Source organism: Lissotriton helveticus, chromosome 9, assembly GCF_964261635.1.
Source record: "Lissotriton helveticus chromosome 9, aLisHel1.1, whole genome shotgun sequence".
Taxonomy (NCBI): Eukaryota; Metazoa; Chordata; class Amphibia; order Caudata; family Salamandridae; genus Lissotriton; species Lissotriton helveticus.
Window position 1 is genome coordinate 255,916,203 of NC_136070.1, and position 26,925 is coordinate 255,943,127.

Sequence of the window (26,925 nt, forward strand, 5' to 3'; positions counted from 1 at the left end):
CAAAAGACAACTTATTTTACTCAGTCAGTACGTGCATTCTTAGTTTCACCAGTTTGTAGAGAAAAGGAAGAGACGGGCGTGTTCAATAAAAGATGTTATTTATTGATCAGTCTCTTTTCTCGTACAAGAGAAATGGATCGATATTATAGCAATACTTATGGTTAAGTAAAGTGCATACAATAAAAGCAGAAGTAAAAATTATACTTTAAAAACATTTATATGGTTTCTAAGCCATATGGTGTTTTAAAATGGATAAAATAGATACATACATATAAACATTTGACTAATCGTACTCAACTGGTGCTTCTAACTACGCCTACCCCAGTGTACCTGACCTAAGCCTAATACGTGGGCGGGGATAGAAAGTAGCAGTTTAAGTTAAGTTTGTTTTGCCAAGTGCCTGACTCAAGAATTCTCTGCAAAGGGTTATTCAGTTCTGTACCTTGAATCTAGGATGGTTGAGGGATGGTATCTCTCGTCTGTGGTCTCGATATTCCAAGCTGCCTGCGAGGGCTGCTCGGAAGCGCCGGAGCCGGATTTCTCGGCAGGAGAAAGCAGCGTCTCGTTCTCAGCGCGTCAGGAAGGCGGGGCAGCGCCAGTGGGCTTCGCTCTCTGCTGGGCTTCGGCAAGTCTCGCTGCTCCGATCTCGTCACCACCGCGTGTGTTTGCTTAAGGCAATATCGGTAATATTTATACCTGTAAGGTGCCGAGATTGACGTAAGGATGGACATAGATACGTCAATAAGGATGTCATACGAGCTGGTCGTTCGCACATTCTTTTACTGAAGTTCTTTGAGAAATCAAAACAATGGCCGCAGGGATTTTCCCAGGTTGTCATAGGTTTGATTTGTTTTGAGAACTCCGTATGCCTTATCAGGGGCTGGAGGAATATTGCTTGCCTAATTAGATGGCAAGCGTTATGACCTAATCAGATAACGCGCTCCTGTGCCGTGGTCTGGCTTAATCAGATAACGGTTTCTGCATCATGGGATGGCTGCTAGTTAATTTGTTAACCAGAATAGGGTCAGGAATAGGGGGATCTATACAGAACCTATAGGAATACATCACAGGCTCTTCTCCGTAAGGAAGTCATGGCCCTTCTGGCCAAGAGGGCCATCGAGTGCATTCCCGGTCAGGAAGTAGGAAGTGGTTGTTATTCCCACTACTTTCTGGTCACAAAGAAGGACAAGGGGGGCTTGCGCCCCATCATGGACCTCCGGGACGTCAATCGCTTCCTCCGGAAGGAGAAGTTATAGATGCCGACTTTAGCTCAGGTCCTGGCTGCCCTTGACCCTGGAGACTGGATGGTAGCGTTGGACTTGCAGGACACTTATTTCCATATCCCTTTCCTGCCGGCACTACCTGCGGTTCACGGTAGGCCACAAGCACTTTCAGTTCACCGTGCTCCCCTTCAGCCTCACGAGTGCCCCTCGGGTGTTCACGAAGGTGATGGCGGTGGTCGCAGCTCATCTGCGCAGATCAGGGGTTCCAGTCTTCCCCTATCTCGACGACTGGTTGTTGAGGGGGGGCTCGCCCCAAATAGTAGTCTCTCACCTCCAGACTACGGCCGATCTCCTGCACTTGCTGGGGTTCCTCATCAACGTGCCGAAGTCACACCTGAGTCCCTCCCAAAGGCTCCTCTTCATCGGAGCGGTTCTGGACTCGACGCAGTTTCGGGTTTATCCTCCCGAGCAGCGGGTTCGGGATATTCAGGCTCTGATTCCGATCTTTCAGCCTTTATCTCGAGTTTCGGTCAAGATGACGCTGCGGCTCCTGGGGCTGATGGCGTCCTGCATCCTGCTGGTACATCAGGCCAGGTGGCGGATGCGGGCTCTGCAATGGGACCTGACGTTCCAGTGGGCACAGCATCATGGCAACCTGTCCGACCACGTCCTGATCTCGGAGGGCACTGTGAGTCAGTTGCAGTGGTGGCTCACGGACCGCGATTGGGTCAATGGCAGATCCCTCTCCCTTCCCCAACTGGAGCACACAGTGGTGACGGATGCGTCCCTCCTGGGATGGGAGGGCCTCATGGGAGAGGCGTAGATCAGAGGCCTCTGGTCTCCGGCGGAGTCCCGGCTCCATATCAACCTTCTGGAGCTGCGGGCGATCCGACTTACACTGAAAGCATTCCTTCCCTCTGTCCGGGGAAGTGTAGTGCAGGTGTTCACGGACAACACCACTGCCATGTGGTACTGCAACAAACGGGGTGGGGTCGTGGACCCTTTGTCAGGAGGCTCTGCGCCTCTGGACATGGCTGGAAAGCCAGGGCATCACCCTGGTGGTTCAACACCTGCAGGTTCACTGAACGCCAGGGCGGACGAACTCAGCCGTCGGTGCATGATGCATCACGAATGGCGTCTGAACTCAGACGTGGCGCAAGGCCTCTTTCAGCAGTGGGGAGAGCCTTGGTTAGATCTATTCGCCACAGAAGAGAACGCGCAATGTCATCAGTTCTGCTCGTTGGAATTTCCAAGGCGGCACTCTCTCGGAGACGCTTTTCGTCGCGAGTGGAGATGCGGTCTGTTGTACGCCTTTTCGCCTATACCACTTCTGCCCAGAGTGCTGAAGAAGATCAAGCACGACCGGGCCCAAGTCATCCTTGTGGCTCCGGACTGGGCACGAAGGTACTGGTATCCAGAGCTACTCAGTCTGTCAGTCGATCCCCCGGTTCGTCTGCCTCTTCAGGAGGAACTTCTGTCGCAGCAGCAGGGGACGGTCGTCCACCCGAACCTGTCCAGTATCCACCTCCATGCGTGGATATTGAGCGGCGACAGTTGAGGCCATTTGACTTGCCTCCTGAAGTCTGTGATGTCATTCTGGCAGCCAGGCGTCCCTCCACGAAAACGGTTTACGCCTGCAGGTGGAACAAATTTGTGGCATGGTGCACAGCAAAGGCTGTGGATCCACACTCTGCCCCTCTATCAGAGGTTCTCTCTTTCTTCTTTCTCTTGCCCAGCAGGGCTCTGCTTTGGGCACTATTAAAGGTTATCTCTTGGCCATTTCAGCCTTCTTGAGGCTTCCTGATCAGCCTTCTCTTTTCAAGTACCTGGTTGTAAATAGATTCTGGAAAGGCATCACACATATGTTCCCTCCGGTTCCTTTCGTGATGCCTCAGTGGGACTTGAACTTGGTTCTTACTTATTTGATGTTTGCTCCCTTTGAGCCACTTCATAATTGTCCTCTTCGTCTTCTGACGCTCAAAACTGGTTTCCTGGATGCCATCACCTCTGCCAGAAGAGTGAGTGAGCTCCAGGCCCTTTCCTCTAAACCTCCTTTCCTTTCTGTCCATCCAGACAAGGTTGTTCTGAGGACTTTCACATTGGGCAGTCCATCACCTTGCCCACCTTCTTTCTGCTTCCGCATCCCTCAAAAGAGGAAGAGAGGCTCCACCGTCTGTACCCAACACGTGCGCTCTCTTTCTACCTAGACCGCACACAACCGTTCCGGGTGGATGACCAACTCTTTGTTAGCTACGTGGGCGCTAAGAAGGAACAGGCGTCGCACAAGCGAACCATCTCTCGGTGGGTCGTTTTGTGCATCAAGGTCTGTTATTCCTTGGGTAAGAAGGATCCTCCAGTGGGGCTGCGCGCCCATTCTACTAGGGCCACGGCGGCTACTACTGCCTTGGGACGGGGAGTTCCTTTGCAGGACATTTGTCAGGCAGCTATGTGAGGCAGCTATGTGGGCCTCGCTGCACACGTTTGCTAAGCACTAACTACTGCCTGGACAGCCAAGTCCGTAGAGATGGCTTCTTTGGCTGTTCCGTTCTCCAGGTCTTCCTGGTGTGATCTTGGTTTGCAGACCCACCACCGGGGATGGTATTGCTGGGGTATCTATTCTAAGGTAAGGAATCTAACTAACGTGTTTCTTTCAGATGCACAAGTTACTTACCTTTGGTAACGATATATCTGTAAGAAACATTAGTTAGCTAGATTCCTTACCGCCCCACCCATCCTCCCCATACTGCAAACCGATATCTAGGTTTAAGGTATCTCCCTTTGAGGGCCCTAGTTTTATGACACCAGTGTCAGTTTCTTGCATGGCTCTGCGTTTCTGGCGTGGAAAGCTGTGTAAAGAACTGATGACAGCGCGCAACGGTGGCGTCTAGGTACTCCTACGTCATCCCGGCGATCACGACGCCGACGACGGACGCGGAGCCGCAGACAACGCCTAGTGACGCGCAGGGGGACTGCTGACGAAAACTTTCCGGATCCAGTCTGACGCCTGGGGTTATTCTAAGGTAAGGGATATAACTAACAATGTTTCTTACAGATATATCGTTACTGAAGGTAAGTAACTTGTGCAACGTACACAACAGTTCCGTGTGGCTGATCAGCTTTTTGTTGGCTACGTGGGCGCTAAAAAAGGTCTGGCTGTGCACAAACGGACCATCTCCCGGTGAGTCGTTCAGTGCATCAAAGCATGTTACTCCTTGGCCAAGAAGGAGCCTCCTGTGGGACTGCGTGCCCAGTTCACCATTGCTCCTGCAGCCACTACTGCCTTGGAATGAGGAGTTCCCTTGCAGGACATTTGTCAGGCAGCTACGTGGGCCTCGCTGCAAACGTTTACCAAACACTACTGCCTTGACAGTCAGGTCCGGAGAGACAGCTTCTTTGGCCATTCCGTGCTCCGGGACTTTTTGGTGTAATCTCGTTCGCAGACCACCACCGGGGTTGGTATTGCTGGGGTATCTATTCTAAGGTAAGGAATCTATCACTAACGTGTCTCTTTCAGATGCACAAATTACTACTTGTGTAATGATATATCTGTTTGTGGTAGATTCCTTACCGCCCGACCATCCTCCCCGTTCTGCGAACTGATTACTAGGGTTAAGGTCATCCCCTTTTAGGGTCCTAGTTTCATGCACCAATGGTCAGTTTCTGAAAGTTGTGTACAGAACTGACGTCAGCGTGCATGGGTGGCGCCTAAGTAGTCTCTGTGACATCATCTCGGCGCATACGACGCCAGCGATGGACGTGGAGTTGCACAACGCCACCTACTGACGCGCAGGGGTACTGGTAAGCAAAACTTTCCGGATCCAGTCTGACGCCTGGGGATATTCTAAGGTAAGGAATCTATCACTAACTGATGTCTCTTACAGATATATCAATGTACAAGTAGTCACTTGTGCATGCGTGCGTGTGTATGTGCATGTGTGTGTGTGTGTGTGTATGGGCGTGTGTCTTTCTCTGTAGATTTAAGGTTCCCATCTCTGCAGGGCCCCCCCTGCCTTTCATCCTTCTTCGTTTGGTACCATCCTCACTCTGACACGTCATTGCAGTACCCGCTGCCTGTGTGTGGCTCACGTCCATGCCACAGACCATAGAGACTGAAGACGCACAGCAGCAGTGAATGCTGTGATGCTGAGCAGTCTGTCTGGCAGCACAGTCCCAGCATGCCACTGGGGTGCCAAACAAACATAGCAAGAAGTGATGGAATTTTGTCAAATACTATGTTTTATACTTCCACGAGCTGTACGCTGAAAAAAAACTGTTCCTCCGTTAGCAAATTGGCTTGAGTTTGTAGATCGGAGCGAATGGGGGATTGCTGATTATGACAAAGAGCTTTACAGTGCTATGCTAAGGACAGATGAATGCAGTTAGCAGGACCGCCTCCTGGGAGCCTAAGCACTTTGGTCACTGTAGTTTGAAATTCCCCCTTGCTGGCAACCCATGCAGCGCGAACAGGAGACGCTCTTTATAGCGCTGTGGCAGGAACAGGTGAGTGCAGTTAGTAGGGCTGTGTTTTCTTGCACTCTCTTTCGTGTGTTCCCCTGCCAAATACTTGTGGTTTGTGTGAAAGGTTTAAGGGCCAGACTATAGTCTGCAGACATATTCTGCTCATCTGTTGCTGCTTCTCGGGCTCTGTGGCACGGCAATTGGAGGAGGGGGCTGAGGTGTAGCTGGGGTCGCTGAATCTCCTTTGCAGCTCCCTTTTGCTAAACCCATCATTAACTTTCCAGAGGCTTCTGAGGCAGACCTGAGACATTCTTGGTTACCCAGGGTGTCCGTTTCATTTTGCAACATTACTTCTGTCAGCCTGTTAATTCATAAATGCATTTAAGAATGATCAGGCTGACAAAACAAATGTTGCAAACTGAAATGGACTCACTGTGTAACCATGAGTGTCTCAGCCAGCCGGTCTGCCTGTAAAGTTTTTAAGGCAGCTCTGATCACGGTGCCTCCGGCAGAGCCCGGAACTTGAAAACTAATTATCTGCTGAGTGCAGCAAGCACAGAGCACTGTCAGTTAACAAAAAGAAACATTCAACACGCTGTTAACAGAAAGAAAGTTTCAGGACTATAAGTAACACTATACCATCTCACATGCAGGCTTTAATCAAATATTTTAGAAATCCCTTCAACTGCACTGCACACTGTCTCTTCTTGACCTCTTTAGTGCTTCCTTTCCTCACTGACCGGTTTGCCTCCCTTTTTTCTACCAATTGCATCCTAACACCATCATACCAGTGGTAAATGTAAACCTCTTACATCTTCAATTTTAATTTTGATAGCTTAGAAGGTCCCAAAGGTGTGTGTGTACACATGGGAGAAGCTGTATGGGGTATGTCTGTGTGTGTGTTCTTTCTGCATGTGGCTGTGAACCTTTGCAAGCATGTCTGTCTACCTACGTGTGCAAATGGCCATATGTTTGCTCTGAATAGTGCATGCGTGTGTTCATCGGTGTGGTTGTTGTATAGCTCTTCAATCCCTGCACCCAGGATAATTTTATTTATTTATTTTAAAGGTTTTAAATAGCGCTGGCTAGACCCGGAGGTATCAGAGCGCGGCGATGGCGGAAAAAAACAATCTGGAGATGGAGTCGATGCCCATGCGCACTACTAACCAAAAGAGGAGTCACCTATCTCATGACTACAAAGACTTCCACAATGACTAAGTGCAAACATCTGAGCCCAACACCAGATGGCGATCTATGCAAAAGTATGCGCTCTACAGCTCATATGCCTCGAACCTTTGTTTTCCAAATAAGAACTTTCTTAAACATCCAAGATGGAATGGACAATAAGGATTGTTACTTATCCTGCAAGCATCTGTACTTGGCATGTAAAGTTGTAGATTCACATGCTTTGCATACTCCTGCCATCTAGTGTTGGGTCTGGATGTTTGCAAGTTGTTTTTCTTTGAAGAAGTCTTTTCAAGTCGCTAGGTAAGGAGACTCATCTTTCTGGTAATAGTGCGCATGGGCATCAACTCCATTGTTAGATTGTTTTCCTGCAAGAGGGTGAGAATGGAATGAGTAAGTGTTGTATTATGCATACATAATGTGAATAATAACTGCAACAACCATAGGTGTCTGGGGAGAAGGGAGGGCGCATATGAATTTACATCTCTACATGCCAAGAACAGATGCTTATAGGGTAAGTAACAATTCGGTCAAGGCGTGTGCTATGGATACATTTTTTTAAATTTGTATTTTAAAGGTTTTATATAGCGCTGGCTAGACCCGGAGGTATCAGAGCGCTTTACATGAGCATCAGATCATAGTTACAGGTTACATCGTTACAAAGGTTACACAGTTATTAGAGCATGGCAAAATAGTTACTTGTAAAGTCGAGATAAACAATAAGCACAAATATGAAGGGGAAAAGCAGGCAGGGGGAAAAATTCAGGGGAGGGGAAGAAGCTGGAGAAGTAGACAGGTAATGAAGGTGGGAAAGAGGAGGGGAGGGTGAAGGACACCGCATGGAAAGAGGAGGGGAAGGGCGACGGGGACACAAACCGGTAGACGAGTCAATGCAACGTCCAAAGTCCAGTAAGCAGTTGTCGTGTATTTCTATAGGTTCTGAATCGATCCCCCTATTCCTGACCATATTCTGGTTAACCTACCTAGCTAGTTAACTAACAGTCAGCCCATGAGGCAAGAAATCCCCCATGATGCAGATACCGTTATCTGACGCAGTCACACTACGGCACAGGAACGTGTTATCTGATTAGGTCATAACGCTTGAGATCTAATTAGACAAGCGACATTCCTCCAGCCCCTGATAAGGCATACGACGTTCTCATAACAAATCAAACCTATGACAACCTGGATAATCCGTGCGGCCATTGTTTTGATTTCACAGAGAACTTTAGTAAAGAATGTGCTAACGAGCAAGTCGTATGACATCTTTATTGACGTACCTATGTCCATCCTTACGTCAATCCCGGCACCTTTAAGGTATAAATATTGCCGACCTTGCCCTATGCAAACACACGCGTGGTGACAAGACGGAGCAGCCATACTTGCCGAAGCCGAGAGCAGAAGCAGACCCCGCAGGCAGCAGCCCCGCCTTCCTGACGCGCTGAGAGACGCGCTGCTATCTCAAACCGAGAGACCCAGCACCGGCGCTTCTGGGCAGCCCTCGCAGGCAGCCTGGAATATCGAGAGCAGAGAAAGAGATACCATTCCTCATTCATCCTAAATTCCAGGTACAGAACTGAATAACCCCTCCTAGAGAATTCTTTAGTTATTCACTTGGCAAAAACAAACTTAACTTAAACTGTAACTTTCTATTCCCGCCCACGTATTAGACTTAGGTCAGGTACACGGGGTAGGCGTATTTAGAAACACCAGTTGAGTACGTTTAGTCAAATGTATATGTGTATGTAAATATATTTTAATCATTTCATTTTAAACATCATATGGCTCAGAAACCATATCAATGTTTTTACAGTATTATTTTATACTATTGCTTTTAATGTATGCACTTTACTTAACTATAAGTATTGCAATAATATCGATCCATTTCTCTTGTACGAGAAAAGAGACTGATCAATAAATAACATCTTTTATTGAACACGCCCGTCTCCTCCTTTTCTCTACACTCTGATGAGACTAAGAATGCACGTACTGACTGAGTAAAATAATTGCCTTGTGCTCACACGACTCTTGAGATTGACTCTTGATTAGGGGAGAGCAAAGTTGTCATGTTCTATGGTTGTCAGAAACTAAATCCCTTCTTGTCTAATCAGGGGAGTTAATCCTTCCTTGAACATTCGAGAAAGTTTCTAGCGAACTCTGAGCTTAGCTGGCAAACCCAAAAATTAAGTCTAGTATCGACAGTAGTAGACCTAGTTAACGTCTGGCCTAGGCCTTTACTGCTGTAGGTACTATTCCAATGCGCAGAGCCTATTGGGAAAATAGGAGCTACACTACATGGCGCCCAACGCGTTTGGAAAGGGCGATAAAACTAACGTAAGACATTTAGAGTAACTCAGTCGTGCTTTCTCACTCAGACCCCTTTTCCCAAATACTCCAAAGACGTCTGGAGTGGGTGAAAGGTTATAATATCCTCCAAAACCTCGCAGGAGGGAACTCCTATGTATGGTTCTTGGTCTAGTCAACGTTGAAGGATAAACAGTGTTCCAAAATATTGTGCATCTAATCTCTGTTTCCATAAAGAAACCTGATCTGCAAATAAATATAATACCATCCTGTCAGCAAAATGGACAGCGATGAAGAACGAGAGGTTACTAGATTAGCTACTGAAATAGCAGATGCTGATGCTACCATGCAAGCAGCAGACGCGGATATAATACTCATTCCGGTCGCCAAAAGAAGATCTATAACCTTAAAACTTATAGAAAATGGACTGACACCTAGAGGTGGCACAGTCATATTCGTAATCGAGGCACACGAATATCGGCAGACAGAGGTATACTATACATGGATACATTTTCCAGCAGCTAATACTATAACAAAGTACTTCCACTATTACAAAGTAGAGGAACCTCCTAATGAGTACACTCCTTTCGAGGAGGTGGAAGTACCACTCAAATTCCAAGAGCATTTGCTCTTATTTGATGGCGCCCTAAAACATAATAATCACATTACAAGGCTCGGTCCTTTAGGAAGACCAGGAGCAACGTGGCCGGTCTTAGCCGGATACACACCATATCCAGACATCGAAAGAATGCCTGCAGCAGAGCTGCTAATACAGCTAAAACAACTACTAAAAATTCACAGACAATTAGTTCAGTATGTAATGCGGACTTCAACAATACAGCCAGCGATTAAACTTCCACAGCTGACCCCTCACCAGGGGAACACAAATAAAATTACACCACAGAACATCCAATCCTGCCTAGGTAAAGTTCCAGCTAAACGGGAACAAATACCATTCTGGTTGGCACAGAAAATTACCCAAATAGAGGCGGTGTTTCCTGACACCACCCCATTAGAAAAACACAGGATTCTGACTATATGTCTCCCAATGGGAATCGCACCACACATTGAGGACTGTGACACTTGGGGTACAGTCTTTGCTTCCATCTACACAAAAACGCACGGTGTTCCATCCATTTCGGTAATACCAGATGCGCTAAAACAAATTCAAGATGAATACGGTCCAGAACCTGCTTTAACTCTTGGTATGAAATTACTAAAAGACTTCAAGCAGGTATCGGCTATATTACTAGCCAACATAAAGGGTGAAGCAGCAAACGTGGCGATCCGCCAGAGGTTAAAAGAGACAGATATAGCAGACCAACCAGCTGAAATTGCCAGAATCATAGAAAAATCCTATGAAGAACTAGGCAGAGATAGTCTAGGTGGAATACCAGTAAAACCGCAACTGACTACAAGTCCAGAAAAAATGTTTTTTAATAATAATAATAATTCACCAAAAAAGAACTGGGATGGGAACAAACAATCCAATCCTAAAGAAAAGAAATTCCAGTCCAGAGGAAGGTCTCCTAGGCGAAGAGAGAAATCTCCAAACCCGAGACAAAGGTCACCTCAGAGTGAACCCTCTGGGAATAGATATAACCTTAGAAATAGGGATAATATTAAAAAACCTGATAGATATCAAGACATTGATACACGTCCCTCTCAATCTTTTCAGAATTCCTCGCAGAAATCGGAAAGAAGAGGACGATCAGAAGAGCACGCCAAGTCCAAAGACAAGGAACCTGCTCAACTGAAAAAGAAATCACAATTTCCAAAAAAGAAGGTAGCCAGTATCAAGGTAGTTAACAATGCCGAGAATACTGAGGACACAATTGAAAAACGGAGAGTGGGCTCAGACAATGCTAGACAGCGCAGCAGAGGTGAGCATAGCTCGCAAAGTCCTTATGGATCATCTGGAGACAGTGGACACGAATGAATACCTTCAAGTGGAAACTGCAGATACCAGAGTTAGCAAGCCCCGCAAAATATACGAGATAACATTACGTATAGAGGGAGATAAGACTAGGAAAATAAGGGGACTATTTTGGGATAACCTCTCAAAGGGTTATGACATACTTCTAGCTGAAAAAGACTGGCCACCAGAGTTTGTCAGGGAGTGCCCTCATGGCGAAGAAGTAATTATGCCTGCCTTCTCGAATCAAATCCCGATTCATAAAAAATACACACTTGCTAGAAAGTGGGCAGTGGCCTTAGCACCTGCTTTATATAAAAATCATGTAGGATGGGATGAGGATTCTCCTCCTCACAAAATCCAGTTAAAATCACAACCAACTGCACAAAGGCAGTACCCAATTAAGCAAGAAGCTAAAAAACAAGTAAATGAAATACTAGATCAGCTAGAATACCAGGGGGTGATTGAAACTTGCACCTCACAAATGAACAACCCTTTGTTTCCGGTCTCCAAACCAGACAATTCATATCGTCTAGTTTTGGATTACCGACACCTTAACACATGTTGCAAAACTTTTGCAGTGCAAAACTCACACAGTGCTGCACTAATGAATAACATAGTGCGCAAAAAATACAAAACAACCTTGGACATCTCCAACGGATTCTTTTGTCAAAACATAGCACCAGAGAGCAGATATTTAACAGCTTTCTCAGTAAATGGCACTCAAAAACAATTCTGTCGGTTAGCCCAGGGGTACAAGAATAGCCCGGGGGTATTCTCAGCGAGAGTAACAGAATTACTACAACAATATGATGATGAAGCATTATCTTATGTCGATGACATTTACTTAACAGATGATGACTTGGAAACTCACTTGAAAAGAGTGAACACCATAATACTTGGTTTCGCTGCAGAGGGTTACAAATTCAACTTCAAAAAATCCAGAATTGCCCATCTGACAGTCCTATTCTTAGGATATGAGTTATCAAGTGAAGGCAAAAGCCTGGCAGACAATTTCCTAGAGAAATGTGCCGTAATCCAAGCTCCTAAAACACTAAAAAACCTACAGTCAATTCTAGGCTTCCTAAATTTCGGAAGAACTTACATTGCAAATTACGCAGAAAGGGTCAAACCCCTTTACGATCTAATTAAACCAGACTTTAAAAGATCCAGTTGGACTCAAACACACACAGAAATTTTGAGATCCTTACAAACAGACATGCTAATTAAAACAAAATTAGAAACCCGTGATAATACACGCAACCTTGTGATCCGAGTCATCCCAGGGAGATGCGGATTCACATACCTGACCTCTAATGAGGGAGAAAAGGTACCAATTGCATTCAGATCACACTTGTACACAAAAGCTGAACAGAGATTCAGCAACAAAGGAAAAATTGTTCAAGCAGTTCAAACCGCAATAGCTAGAGAAAAAGACATATCTGACGGTAGACATATCACAGTCAGAACAGCTGAATCAGCCTTTGAAGCATTAACAACACCGTGTAATTTACCAACAACAACATTGGATCCAGAATGGTTACAATGGGTAAATTCAATCACAACGGACAAAGTATACTACTTCTTTGATCCAGAACTAGAAGAATTAAAAAATCTAAAAAATGAAAAAACGTATCCTCTGCCAATCGACATTCTGCCTCTACGACATTACGCCTGTGTAATCTATACAGACGGACATGCTCAACCCTCCGTTTGGGGAGAACATGCATACAATCCCACATGTGAGATCACAAAAGAAGTGTGGCGCGGAGGTAAACTAAGACCTCTATTAACAAAATCACACTCAGTAGAAACAAATTCAGAAATGCAAACTGAAATAATAGCTTTGAAAATGGCGCTAGATAATGCGGATCGCGAATTCCCGACACTTATAGTGTCAGATTCATATTTCTGCGTCAAAGCATATAACAAGGATTTGCAGACATGGATTCAGAACGGTTACAAAGATGACACAGGTGCACCAATAAAGCAGAGACTTCTCTGGGAACAAGTAGCTCTTTTGAAGAAAGAACTACCAAAGACTCACGTGACTCACTCACTGAGTCATCAACGTGATGGCGTTCACGTTGTGGGGAATTCATTGGCTGAGACAGCCGCAGCGGCAGCCACTAAATCGGCTCCCGTAGATCGAAAAAAGCATACATTAAAATACATTGACGGTGAAACATTGCTGGCGGTGAAAACGTCATCAAAAGGCGACTGCTCAGCGTTACCGATCAACTATCCACTCAATTATACATACATAATCGATGCAAACTCCGTCCCTTTTGCTCGAATCCCTGGAGTGGGGGATAGAGTGATTCCAAACAAGGACAGGAGAAACTTGTTAATCGCAGACGCACATATGGGCGAGGGTCACAGACACCTTAAATTAAAAGATTCTCTGGAAGATTTACAATCACGGTACTGGTGGCCAGGCATGAGCCTCCATCTTACCATCTTTGTAAAAAACTGCCCAAACTGCAACAGAGATCGCAGTGGGGAGAGAAGCAGTTTAATACCTCGTCGTATCAAGGCAGATAATGTTACCAGCAAAAAGAATGGCTTGCGATTAACATATACAGGCTAGTTCCCACTTATAATGTAGATCCACAGCACTCAGCTGACGTCCGGACTGTTATACAAGATTTGCGAGTCTAAATGGCATATACGCTAAGAGCATGCTACGTTCGACCATTTTTTTTTCTTTTTCTCAGGCAATCCAGCCTGGGGGGAAAAAGAATGACCAAATGAGCACAGCCCAGCGGGAATCTTCTCACTTCCTTCCTGAGGGTATGGGATGGTGTAAAGAAAAAACCAAGACAGAAAGCAATCTATAATAGAAAGGATATTAGGTTCGGGAGCTGGGTGGGTCAAACATCTAATAAGTGTCCAACGTAGTCTAAATAACTTGCCAAGAAATTCTCTGAAGGGATTCAGTCCGTACGAATTATTATTCTGAACTAGGATGTTGATCTCTGACCTTGATAGTCAGACTTCAGTGGTAACAGAAAAAAGCTTTGATGTCAAAGACCGTTTGGCTATTTTGCAGGACTTAAACAAAACAAGAAAAGACCTGAGCAACATACAGTTGAAACAACAGCCAACGACCACTGAAGAATCACCACCTGTCCCAGCAAGACCTGCCTGGATTCCAAAAGTCGGGGATCTAGTCAGGGAGAAGATCGCGGTAAAGAAGTAATTTGGGCCTTCTTACAGAAAAGCAGTTCCTGTCTTGTCCATCAACGGGACAAGATCAGTTGTACTACCGCCACTTGCTGGAAAAAAGGAGAACCGAGTTGTATCAATCGACCTGGTAAAACCACAACATGTGGCCAATAACAAACAGTAGGCCAAGTGGACTCCCAATAAGTAGCAGAACACCAAGGTTTGCTACCAGTACAGAGGTCCTAACAAAGAGGCTCATCACTTTCGAAACGCCTACAGAAGAACAACAAGGACTATGCAACAATGCAATAGAACTTAGACCTCTGAAAACCCAAATAAAGACATTTAGCAGAGACACACCAATCTATACTGAAGTACCAAGTGAAAATGCAAAAAACAAAAATCCTGAACCAATTGGAACAATTGACAGAACTGCATCCGGTTACTTCATCAACTTCGATGATTCCTCTGAAGGCTTCAGCGAACAAAAGACACAGCCATCATCAAAATCCTTTAAAGACAAAGCGAAGGAACTTTTGAAACAACTAAAAGAAACATATCTGATTTCTCCATGAATTGAATTTTGGGTGGGTTTTGGTGCATTTATCCTCATACTTTGGCTCATCATGGTATTTACTTTGGGACGCTTCATTGAGGGAAAATATGCTAAAATGGACACAGCAAGTCAGAACATCAACTTGGTCCTCAAACCACACACATCTTCACACGTCGAGAAACGAGAACTTTCTTCAGAACTTTCTTCAGCCAACTTCACAGCAATTCCAATACCTGGTGGGGTAGCCTGGGACAACACTGACTATGAAATTTATGGTCCGGTCGAGATCCTGAAATATCCACACCAAATTAAGATCTCTTTGAGTGACTTTGCAAAACCAAACTCATTTGCTGATGATTGGGACTTTGAAAGTATAAACAATATGATGTCTGACTTAGTAATGTCTGCTAAATTTACAAAACATGATTATTTGCAAGGTTCTACAAATTATGATAGTATGTATTGCTATAACCACTATGGTAACCATTTCTTGCATAAATCTGCACAACCTAGAAATGTTTTAAATTTTAATCAATGGGAACATTGTGCTACACCTCCAAAAGGGAGCTCTAGAACCGTTTATGACAAATATTCATACTTTCAAGGTTTTAACACTAGTAATGCTGAAACATTTTATTATAAATTGTCAAACAAGACAGGGACCAAAACCATGATAACCAACACAAAATTGATTTATTCTGATTCATTCTTTGAAAAAATGAATACTTTTGGATTCGATTATTGGGACAAAAATGTTGATTTGAAAAGTGTTTGGGGCACAAAAGAATGGCAAGTACAGGGTTTAGAAGCTTTGTTTAGAGCCTGCATGATCCCAGAACAAATGATATTTTTAAATGACACTGTTCAACAAACCACCTGTCTTGGCTTAGCCAAAATCAAAGATTTAAATAACCCGTCTATTCCAAAGCCAACAATGTTTAGCAATAACTCTGATACAGATGAAGGAATAGACATAAACCATATACTTAACCAAAACAGAACACATCCTGATTGGAAACAATGGTTGATCTGGCCCACAGATACAAATCACTGTCAAGATAGATTCCTGAATAAAACACAGGGTTTCAAAATGACCAGGCCAGACCCTAGATATCCCCAAAGACATCACCCAGGGATAATAACAACCTACAGTGTGGGCAAATTATGCCTTCAATGGCTACAAACTTCCACACTGCCTGAAATTAAGCAACACCTAACTTTACTTACCGATGGTGCTGACTTGCGTGATTTCATAATGGGACCACGCAAACAGCGTCAAAAGCGTTTCATAGCAGCCTCTGTATATGCAGCATATAATGAGGCCTGGAAGGTTACTCAAATTGAGACAGCAGAAAGAATACGGGAAATTGACCGTATTAATTTGGAAAAATCACTTTCTGTAGTGGACAATGGGTTAATGACTCTGTCCTCCAGAATTTTTTCATTGGACAGCATTGTGTCTTCAGCAATCGATATATTATCGCAAGACTTACTGTTATTACAACATGGTCAGTCACAATTGCGTTCTATCATACAGCTTGGCTGGACGTTACAAAATCTGCGTTCAGGCTATGTGCCTTGGCGTTTAATCAACACAACGTCACTATTCCAAATCTTTAACCTTACTGATAGACAAATCGGTATGGCGCAGAAGGGTGCTGATTATACAATCTTGAGCATTGAAAAACTAGAAAGATTACCGTTGACAATGTCAGAACGACCTGTCAGTGAATGGATAATCCACGGAATCATAAATATTCCAATCTCAACCTTCAGGTTTCAATACTGCCAAAAATATATACAGGCTGGCATGTACGAGAAATTGGGAAAGGGGTACCTTAAAACAACTTGGAACCTGCCCTATTCACATGCATGTGTCAGTAACAAAGGACAGAAAGTGTTTCTTAGTGGCAACAATTGTGCTATGTCACTAAGCGGCACGCTTCTGTGTAACGGTATTAGTTTGCACGGAGCCTGTGAAGGGAATTCATACAACCTTTCATGTCACCAGCAAGGGCACCTGCAACTGAAATAGAACCATTTTTTCAAAGACTCTATAATGGGAGTTACATTCTTATTGTAGACCGCAGATGTTGTAGTCTTATGCCCGGGACTCCTTATCTCGTCACTACGACGGCGAAGGTCAAGTGCTGTGGACGTTCTTTGTTCCCCAGCTCCTTTCCAGACAGGGAGGCGAGGGCATGGCCCAGTTTGAAAATTACTTCTATTCGAATAGACACTTTAAGCAGAATGAAAACAGTGCTTCTTCAGACGCCTACAAGGCTCACGTCATCAAAAGAAACGTATGATCTACAAGTCGCAAGGACGACTGCAGAGATACATACATTATTATCAACCAATTCCCCCGTACATTTCGCGGAAATCCTGAGCGAAATCTTAAATATTTCTGATACCACAGGAGTCTCAAAGGTATTTAAGACAGTATTTTCGATGGCATTAACACCATTCAAAGCCATACTGGGTATTTTTCCAGATTTCGTCCATTCGATTTTTGGCGGACTTCCCCTAATACTAGGACTAATTGCAGGAATCCTATTCCTAGTCCTTATTTTTCGTTATGGCAACCCATGTCACAGATCAAACTCTCGCGACAATGGAAGATACGATCCTAGCCATTGGATACCGGGACCGGATATCAAAAATCCTGGGACTCTCCCGGCTTAGAGACCTGAACATGACTTGGTTTCTATCATTTCGACCAATGTGGCAAAGGTGTGTTTTACCTGTACTAAGGTGTCTGCTATGCGGAGAAGAATGCGTGTTAGACACCTGTCTGACGCTACAATCGGATGCGCCGGTGGATGCAGATACACTGTTGGTTCCTACCAAGGTTCACGCACTGTGCTGCCCTCAAAGGCTGCCAATTCTGATGACGGCATTCCTGGAATCTTCACCACTGCGATTGAAGAGTAGTGAAGTACGAGATGAAAGCAGCATCGAACAGGTACGACCTTCTGTCAGCAATGCAAATCAGAATGTCAATGCAGACAATCATGCGCATGAATGCATGGTTACCCCTATTTCCGACTTAGTGGAACTTTCCCATGAAGCTGTTGACAGTTTTTTCGAAAGCCTGAATGATATGATGTTCTCTCCGGAACAGAAATAGAGACTTTTGAGTAAACTCGCACACGGCGTGCCCTGAATTCGGCCTTCAACTTTAAAAATAAAGTCACATGAACAATTACAATCCAGTTCACGGACAGCAACTTTTTTCAGCAAGCCCTTAAAAAAAAATTTCTATATATTTTTTCCCCGGGACACTGATCTTCTGCTTAAAGTAAGAAACTATTCCTAGAGAACTAAGATTTCTATTTTTTTAGATACTTTATAGACTTTATATAGACTTTAGCTGCCCGCTGGTATGTTCACAATATATTTTATGTGATGAAATGGTTTCGACTTTTTTTCTGTATAGCCATATTAAGAGCCATTTCATGTGTATTTCTCATATACCAACAAGCAATAATGCATAACAATGCATGTTTACTTTTGCATTTAATTCATAGCTTAAGTGCATACTATATATATGACTGCAATTTTTCAGTATATTTGAAAATTTCAAAATGCATTTATGTATTTTGGGGTGGTAAGGTATACACTATACTCTATAGTATGTTGTACTATGTTATACTATGCATAGATTAGTAGATATGACCATAGTTAGCGTGGAGTGGGTGTCGTGTATTTCTATAGGTTCTGAATCGATCCCCCTATTCCTGACCATATTCTGGTTAACCTACCTAGCTAGTTAACTAACAGTCAGCCCATGAGGCAAGAAATCCCCCATGATGCAGATACCGTTATCTGACGCAGTCACACTACGGCACAGGAACGTGTTATCTGATTAGGTCATAACGCTTGAGATCTAATTAGACAAGCGACATTCCTCCAGCCCCTGATAAGGCATACGACGTTCTCATAACAAATCAAACCTATGACAACCTGGATAATCCGTGCGGCCATTGTTTTGATTTCACAGAGAACTTTAGTAAAGAATGTGCTAACGAGCAAGTCGTATGACATCTTTATTGACGTACCTATGTCCATCCTTACGTCAATCCCGGCACCTTTAAGGTATAAATATTGCCGACCTTGCCCTATGCAAACACACGCGTGGTGACAAGACGGAGCAGCCATACTTGCCGAAGCCGAGAGCAGAAGCAGACCCCGCAGGCAGCAGCCCCGCCTTCCTGACGCGCTGAGAGACGCGCTGCTATCTCAAACCGAGAGACCCAGCACCGGCGCTTCTGGGCAGCCCTCGCAGGCAGCCTGGAATATCGAGAGCAGAGAAAGAGATACCATTCCTCATTCATCCTAAATTCCAGGTACAGAACTGAATAACCCCTCCTAGAGAATTCTTTAGTTATTCACTTGGCAAAAACAAACTTAACTTAAACTGTAACTTTCTATTCCCGCCCACGTATTAGACTTAGGTCAGGTACACGGGGTAGGCGTATTTAGAAACACCAGTTGAGTACGTTTAGTCAAATGTATATGTGTATGTAAATATATTTTAATCATTTTAAACATCATATGGCTCAGAAACCATATCAATGTTTTTACAGTATTATTTTATACTATTGCTTTTAATGTATGCACTTTACTTAACTATAAGTATTGCAATAATATCGATCCATTTCTCTTGTACGAGAAAAGAGACTGATCAATAAATAACATCTTTTATTGAACACGCCCGTCTCCTCCTTTTCTCTACACTCTGATGAGACTAAGAATGCACGTACTGACTGAGTAAAATAATTGCCTTGTGCTCACACGACTCTTGAGATTGACTCTTGATTAGGGGAGAGCAAAGTTGTCATGTTCTATGGTTGTCAGAAACTAAATCCCTTCTTGTCTAATCAGGGGAGTTAATCCTTCCTTGAACATTCGAGAAAGTTTCTAGCGAACTCTGAGCTTAGCTGGCAAACCCAAAAATTAAGTCTAGTATCGACAGTAGTAGACCTAGTTAACGTCTGGCCTAGGCCTTTACTGCTGTAGGTACTATTCCAATGCGCAGAGCCTATTGGGAAAATAGGAGCTACACTACACAGTGATCCCAGGGGAAGTGGTATCACTTCCCTATCTCAATTGCGGGAGGCTCCCTTTACGCAGTGGACTTTCTGAGGGGTCTCTGAGACTCCAAGGCCTACATACTGGATCCTACCCCAAAAATGGGAGAGGGAGTGCTTTGGCAAAGGGTGCCATATCATACCTCAGTTGTGAGTGGCTCCCTTGGCGCAGTGGACTCTCAGCGGGTTCGCTGAGACTTTAGAGTATAAATATTGGATCTTTCCCCAACAAGGGGAGAAGGAGTGCTTAGTCAAAGGGCACAAAGGACAGGGGGCTAGGCAGACTAGCAAGAAGATGAGAGATTCAGGGGAGAGGGGATAGGAGCTTGGGAGGTAGAGAAAGAGTACTAAATGAGAACAAATATAATTAATGAGTTATTATATAGCGCTGGCTAGACCTGAAGGAATCAGAACGCTTTACATGAAGAATAATAATGTTGCAATTTACATCAGTTAAAAATATACAGAAGTATCAAGAAAAGCATTTAAAGAACATAGGGGCCAAGTGAATGGAGCAATGAAGGGTAAGGGGACAGGGTAAAGGGGTAGGAAGAAGATAGGACGTAGTGACTAGGGGAAAATCTGCCCACGGTCCGGCTGGGTAGGTGACGGTAGTGGGGAGGGGGGAGTCCATAATCCATCTCCTCTTTAGCTATATTGTAGCTCCACCGGGCATCAGCCAAATCGCTAGGTCTCCACAGTCTGGGGTAAGTTCCGCAGGTTCCAAGTCCTGATGTGTAGGCAGGTTAGGGGATAGGTTCAAGGTCTGGTCAATGTCCAATTGTTGTCCCAGGGAAGTAAAACTTGTAGGGGGCCACTATGGAAGCCATCTAGGGGTTAGGCAGGGGACTGTACTGTATACTGGTACACTGGTGGCCATCCTAAGGTCAGGCATCTGGCAGTTAAAGTCAAAATCCAGGACAGCGGCCGCCAGAGAATAACAAATCCAGCGTGCACACACTATCACACACACAGACATGCACAAGCAAATGTGAGCAAACACTCTCATATGCGCTATGCCAATGCTTGTTCAATTTTGGCATACATATATTAAAGCAGCCAAGCAAAGGCTTTTAATTTATTATGCTGGGCTGCACACAAGAGAGCTACATAGAGGCATCTGGAGAGCTACCAGTAGCTCACGGGCTTCTCGGTGGAGCCTGATCTACATCGTCGGTACTGTCTTGCTCTTCTCTCTGGTAAGGTCCCTCTCCAAGTGTGTGCTACCTATTCATGTATTCTAATAAAACCCAAGTACATTTGTCTAAACAGCTGGATCTGTATGTTTTGTCTAAGGTTTGTGGTCTGGCCAGAACAAAATAACAAGGGGCATTGTTCGACCTTGCACATATTGTCAGTCAAAATCCCAGGAACATGCAGAGTGTGAACACGGCGATGAGATCTCATGTGAAAGTAGTCCATGAAAGATTGCAAAAATAGACATGTAGTAACATGCACAAAAGCAGCAGATAAAATAAACCGTGACGTGCTCATGCTAACGTAGTGAAAAACGACAATGTTCCTATGGGCCTTGTGACAAAATTCATTTCTAGTTCCTCTATATGATGTGTTCTGGATGCTGCAGACACCACAGCTAGAGAGGTTAATACCAGCATCCTGCTCAGGAGACACGCTTGGTTAAGGATTTCAGGGTTTAAGCCAGAGGTCCAACAATCAATCCTTAACACACCTTTTGATAAATAACATCTGTTTGGTACTAACGTAAATCAAACGTTGGAGAAAATCTAAAAGAACACTGAGGTAGCCAAAACGTTGGGAGCTCTCCAGTCTCAATCCAACACAGGCTCCTTTTGTCGCTCCTTTTACAGAGGAGGGTCCAAAACACCGTCCCCGATCAACATACCTCAACTTATAAAGGTAACACCCAGTCCTCTCCTTCCAGAGGTTTTTTTCAAGGAGGTTATAGAGGCAACAACTTCATATGTAGGGGTAGGGGCAACACCCCGTAACTCCCCTTCCCCAACAAACAGTGACTTGCCCAAGCTTCCCCAATTACACCACACCTGCCGGGGGAAGACTTCAACAATTTCTCTTCATTTGGCAGTCTATAATAGACAAATGGGTGATTGGAATTATCCAACTAGGTTATTGCCTGGAGCTTACCAGCAATCCCCCAAACATTCCCCCTCGATCTCGTAAGTTGTGTCCAGAACACAAACACTTGCTAGAACAAGCGGTCCAGTCTCTTTTACTAAAAGGGGCACTTGAACCAGTTCCAATACAGTACCAGAGCTCGGGGTTTATTCTCTGTATTTTCCCAAAAAGGAAGTTAAACCATTATATACTGTCAGAACACTTTCACATGGTGATAATTCAACAGGTATTCCCACTTTTACAAAGAGCAGATTTGATGTCTACTCTAGATTTAAGACGCATATTTTCATGTTCCAATTCACCCGGCTCATCGCAAATACCTCAGATTTGTGATAGCAGGCAAGCATTACCAGTTCAAGGTGCTTCCCTTCAGAGTGACTACAGCACCCAGAGTTTTTACCAAATGTCTAGCGGTAGTCGCAACTCATCTCAGAAGACAACAGATTCATGTCTTCCCCTATCTAGACGACTGGCTTATCAAAGCCAGCACTCACAAGAACTGTCTACAGCACACACAGATCACAATAGATCTACTGCATCGACTGGGCTTCACCATCATTGCACAAAATTCTCACCTACATCTGTCCCAGATGCAGTCTTACCTAGGAGCTAGTCTAGACACAGTCAACGCTTTAGCCTCCCCCAATATAGCCAGAATACTCAATATTCAAGCTGTTATACTACACTTTCAACCCAACCAAGCTTTACCAACCAGGGTGTTCATGCAACTGCTAGGAATGATGGCGTCTTGCCTAGCAATTGTACCCCATGCAAGGTTTCACATGAGTGCTTAGCAAGTCAGTGGAATCAATCACAGGGTCTATTAACCGATCTAGTGTTGGTTGATTGTTGTACCCATCGCTCTCTGCAGTAGTGGATCCCATAAAACTCAAAGCTTTTCAAACTCACCTCATAGCCAAGACTGTCCTAGTCCAAACAGACCACATAACAGCAATGTATTATGTGAAAAAGCAGGGGAGGGGGGAGACACACTTTCTCCAACTGTCAACACTCGCTCCAGCCATTTGGAACTGGGCAGTCCATCACAAGATATATCTTCTGGCAGAACACCTCCCAGGAGTAAACCATCAAATTGCTGATCTCAGCTGGAGGCAGCAAATTCATGAGTATGAACTTCATCGCCAGGTTCTCCTTTCGTACTTTCAACAATGGGGATTTCCACAAATAGACCTGTTTGCCACAGCCAAAATCACAAAATGTCCATACTCAGCGCCCGATTTCCCCCCCCCCCCCCCACCCCCCTCCCACCCTCATTACGCGTCTGGTTCGGAAGCTCAGGCAAATATCCCTCACACTAATTCTAGTAGCTCCCACATGGGGCCGTCAGCCATGGTACATCACCCTGTTGGAGCGGTCACTAGTTCCACATCTAAAGCTGCACCTCCCCTCCAGTCTCCTCACACAGAACCACTGAGTAATGAGACATCCAAATCCCAAAGAACTGAACTTTGCTGGCTCGTGAAGTCTTAGATTTTGAGTTATTTAAATGTACCGCCAGACTGTATGAATATTCTAAAAGAAGCAAGGTGGCCTACCACCAGAGCTTGCTATGCAGCAGAGTGGGAACGATTTGTTGTGTACTACAAAAGCAACACAATCAATCCTTTAGATGCTTCTATACAAAAAATTCTCAGTTACACTTACAACAACTGGACTAGCTTATACAGCTATTTGTTTGCACCTTGCTGCGGTAGCTGATTATTTGCAGTACAGGCAACATCTGTCACTATTCAGAATTCCAGTAATCAAAGCTTTCATGGAGGGGTTGAAGAGAGTAATACCACCAAGGATTCCTCCTGCCCAAGTTTGGAATCTGAACATTGTTCCCACAAGGCTCATGGGCCCACCTTTTGAACCATTGCACAAGTGCCCCTTGCAATTTCTCTCATGGAAGGGTACTTTTCTCATTGCGAGTACATCTCTGAGGAGAGTTGGTGAGCTACAGGCATTAACCTTAGAAGAACCCTTCTTTCAGCTACACAAAGACAGGGTAGTTCTATGCACCAACCCTGAATTCCTTCCCAAAGTGGTTTATGCTTTTCATAAAAACCAAAAAACACAGTTGATGGACAGAATGTAGAACAATGTCATACATTCATCCCAGTACAAGGATCTGGGCCTAAATCAATCTTTTTTTGCACTCCACACCACCCTGGGTTAGACACTGGCTTTATGCAAATCAGCTCTGACCCTGTGCCTCATGGGAACAGTCCAGTCCGAACTACCAAGCCATGTCTTTCCCAGACCGGAATCAAGCATCCAAGGACCGGTTTCTGGCTATCAGCCTTCTTCAGCCTGGATAGCTTGACTCTAGTGGTGTGGAGAGCCTGGGACTCACGTCTGAGCATACCCAGCACACTCTGGGTGAAAATTGCAAAAAACACAGTTGATGGACAGAATGTAGAACAATGTCATACATTCATCACAGTACAAGGATCTGGGCCTAAATCCATCTTTTTTTGCACTCCACACCACCCTGGGTTAGACACTGGCTTTATGCAAATCAGCTCTGACCCTGTGCCTCATGGGAACAGTCCAGTCCGAACTACCAAGCCATGTCTTTCCCAGACCGGAATCAAGCATCCAAGGACCGGTTTCTGGCTATCAGCCTTCTTCAGCCTGGATAGCTTGACTCCAGTGGTGTGGAGAGCCTGGGACTCACGTCTGAGCATACCCAGCACACTCGGGGTGAAAATTGCAAAAAACACAGTTGATGGACAGAGTGTAGAACAATGTCATACATTCATCCCAGTACAAGGATCTGGGCCTAAATCCATCTTTTTTTGCACTCCACACCACCCTGGGTTAGACACTGGCTTTATGCAAATCAGCTCTGACCTAGTGCCTCATGGGAACAGTCCAGTCCGAACTACCAAGCCATGTCTTTCCCAGACCGGAATCAAGCATCCAAGGACCGGTTTCTGGCTATCAGCCTTCTTCAGCCTGGATAGCTTGACTCCAGTGGTGTGGAGAGCCTGGGACTCACGTCTGAGCATACCCAGCACACTCAGGGTGAAAATTGCAAAAAACACAGTTGATGGACAGAATGTAGAACAATGTCATACATTCATCCCAGTACAAGGATCTGGGCCTAAATCCATCTTTTTTTGCACTCCACACCACCCTGGGTTAGACACTGGCTTTATGCAAATCAGCTCTGACCCTGTGCCTCATGGGAACAGTCCAGTCCGAACTACCAAGCCATGTCTTTCCCAGACCGGAATCAAGCATCCAAGGACCGGTTTCTGTCCATCAATTGTGTTTTTTGCAATTTTCATAAAAACCAGTCAGTTGAGTTACCAGTGTTATTTCCTCAACCTGATTCTGTAGCCGAACGCGCTCTTCACACGCTTGGCGTTAAGAGCTTTATTGTACCACATAGAAAGAACAAAAGACTTTCTCAAAACAAAACAACTATGTGTTGCATTTGTACCAACTCACAAAGGCAATCCCATCTCTAAATCTGGTATTGCAAGGTGGATTGTTAAATGCATTCAAACATGCTACGCTAAATCTAAAAAAACTTTATCCATACCACCTAGAGCACATTCCTCTCGCAAAATAGGGGCTTCTGTGGCCTTTTTAGGTAACATTCCTCTAGATCACATATGTAAGGCAGCTACATGGTCTACACCATACACATTTACTAAACACTATTGTGTAGATGTTAGCACGTCAACAAGCTAATGTAGGCCAAGCAGTACTTAAAACACCATTTCAAACAACTGCAACATCTACAGGTTAGCCACTGCTTTTGGAATATACTGCTTTATAGTATATGCAAAGCATGTGTATCATCAGCACACATGCCTAGAACGAATAATGTTACTTAACCAGTAAGCATCTGTTCCTGGCATGTAGAGCTGTAGATTCACATGCGCCCACCTGCCTCCCCGGGTACCTGTATTTGTTGCAGTTCTTCATTATACATGTATACGCATGGACCCCTCTATGCTACACTTACCTATTCCATTCTCACCTTCTTAAAATAATCTTAACAATGGAGTCTATGACAATGTGCACTATCACCGAAAGGAGGAGTCATCTTACATCGTGACTAGGAAAGACTTCTTTGTAGAAAAACTTGCAAACATCCAGACCAAACACTAGATGCCAGGAGTATGCAAAGCATGTGAGTCTACAGCTCTACATGCCTAGAACAGATGCTTACTGGGTAAGTAACATTACCCTTTCGCACAACAATGTTTTCTTATTTTTAAAAACACCCTCTTAACTTTGCAAAATGTTGGCTATTTTTTAGCTTTCATTCAGGGAAATCCACACACCCGGTGTACCTTTACCCAACATGTGGGGGGAAAAGTCACACAGTTTGGTCTGAACGCCTTTTGCTGGAAAAAAAGTTAATGAAGGCTTAACTGTAACAGGATCTAAACAGTAGCTCTTGGAGAAACCTCAGTAATTGAAGGTTTAAAAGCCAGTGTCCTAGTCTCAAAAACTTGTCTGTGTGGTCTATTTTATTAGAAACATGACCTTTTTTTAATTTTGTTTTGAAATACTCTTGTTGACACAGACACTATATCTAAAGGTTTATTAATTTTAGAATATCCCTGACAAACTATTGTTACATGATTGAGGAGCAGAAGCTCCTGCAAAGTCCTTTAAGACATAGCCACTGATTTTCTTGTTTTTTTCTGTTTTAGGATAAGGAGGTGGAGTGTGGTGGTCCGGCTCCCAGAGTGTTAAGTCTTGATGATTATTTCATCATAGAAGTGGAAAGGATGGAGAAAGACCCAGAATCTGGAAAGAAAGTCAAAAAGAAGGTACAAGTCATAGGATAATGCAAGATTTTGATGGGGGGTGTTAGGGAGGTGACGGGGCAATACTTGGTTTTATTAGAACATTTCTCTGCTGTTATACCTTAGGCTT

General features: G+C 44.4%; 1 protein-coding gene across 6 annotated transcripts in view; it reads left to right on the forward strand.

The window, feature by feature from the left end:
* Positions 1 to 26,925, forward strand: part of YLPM1 (YLP motif containing 1) — a 1,323,976-nt gene that overhangs the window by 673,330 nt on the left and 623,721 nt on the right. For all 6 annotated transcript variants that reach the window (XR_013600905.1, XR_013600906.1, XR_013600907.1 and 3 more), the window contains exon 12: positions 26,700 to 26,819. Coding sequence is in view for 3 of the 6 variants with exons in the window: in XM_078659897.1 (XP_078516023.1) it covers positions 26,700 to 26,819 (120 nt within the window). In the remaining 3 variants the exon portion in view is untranslated. The remainder of the gene's footprint in view (positions 1 to 26,699; positions 26,820 to 26,925) is intronic.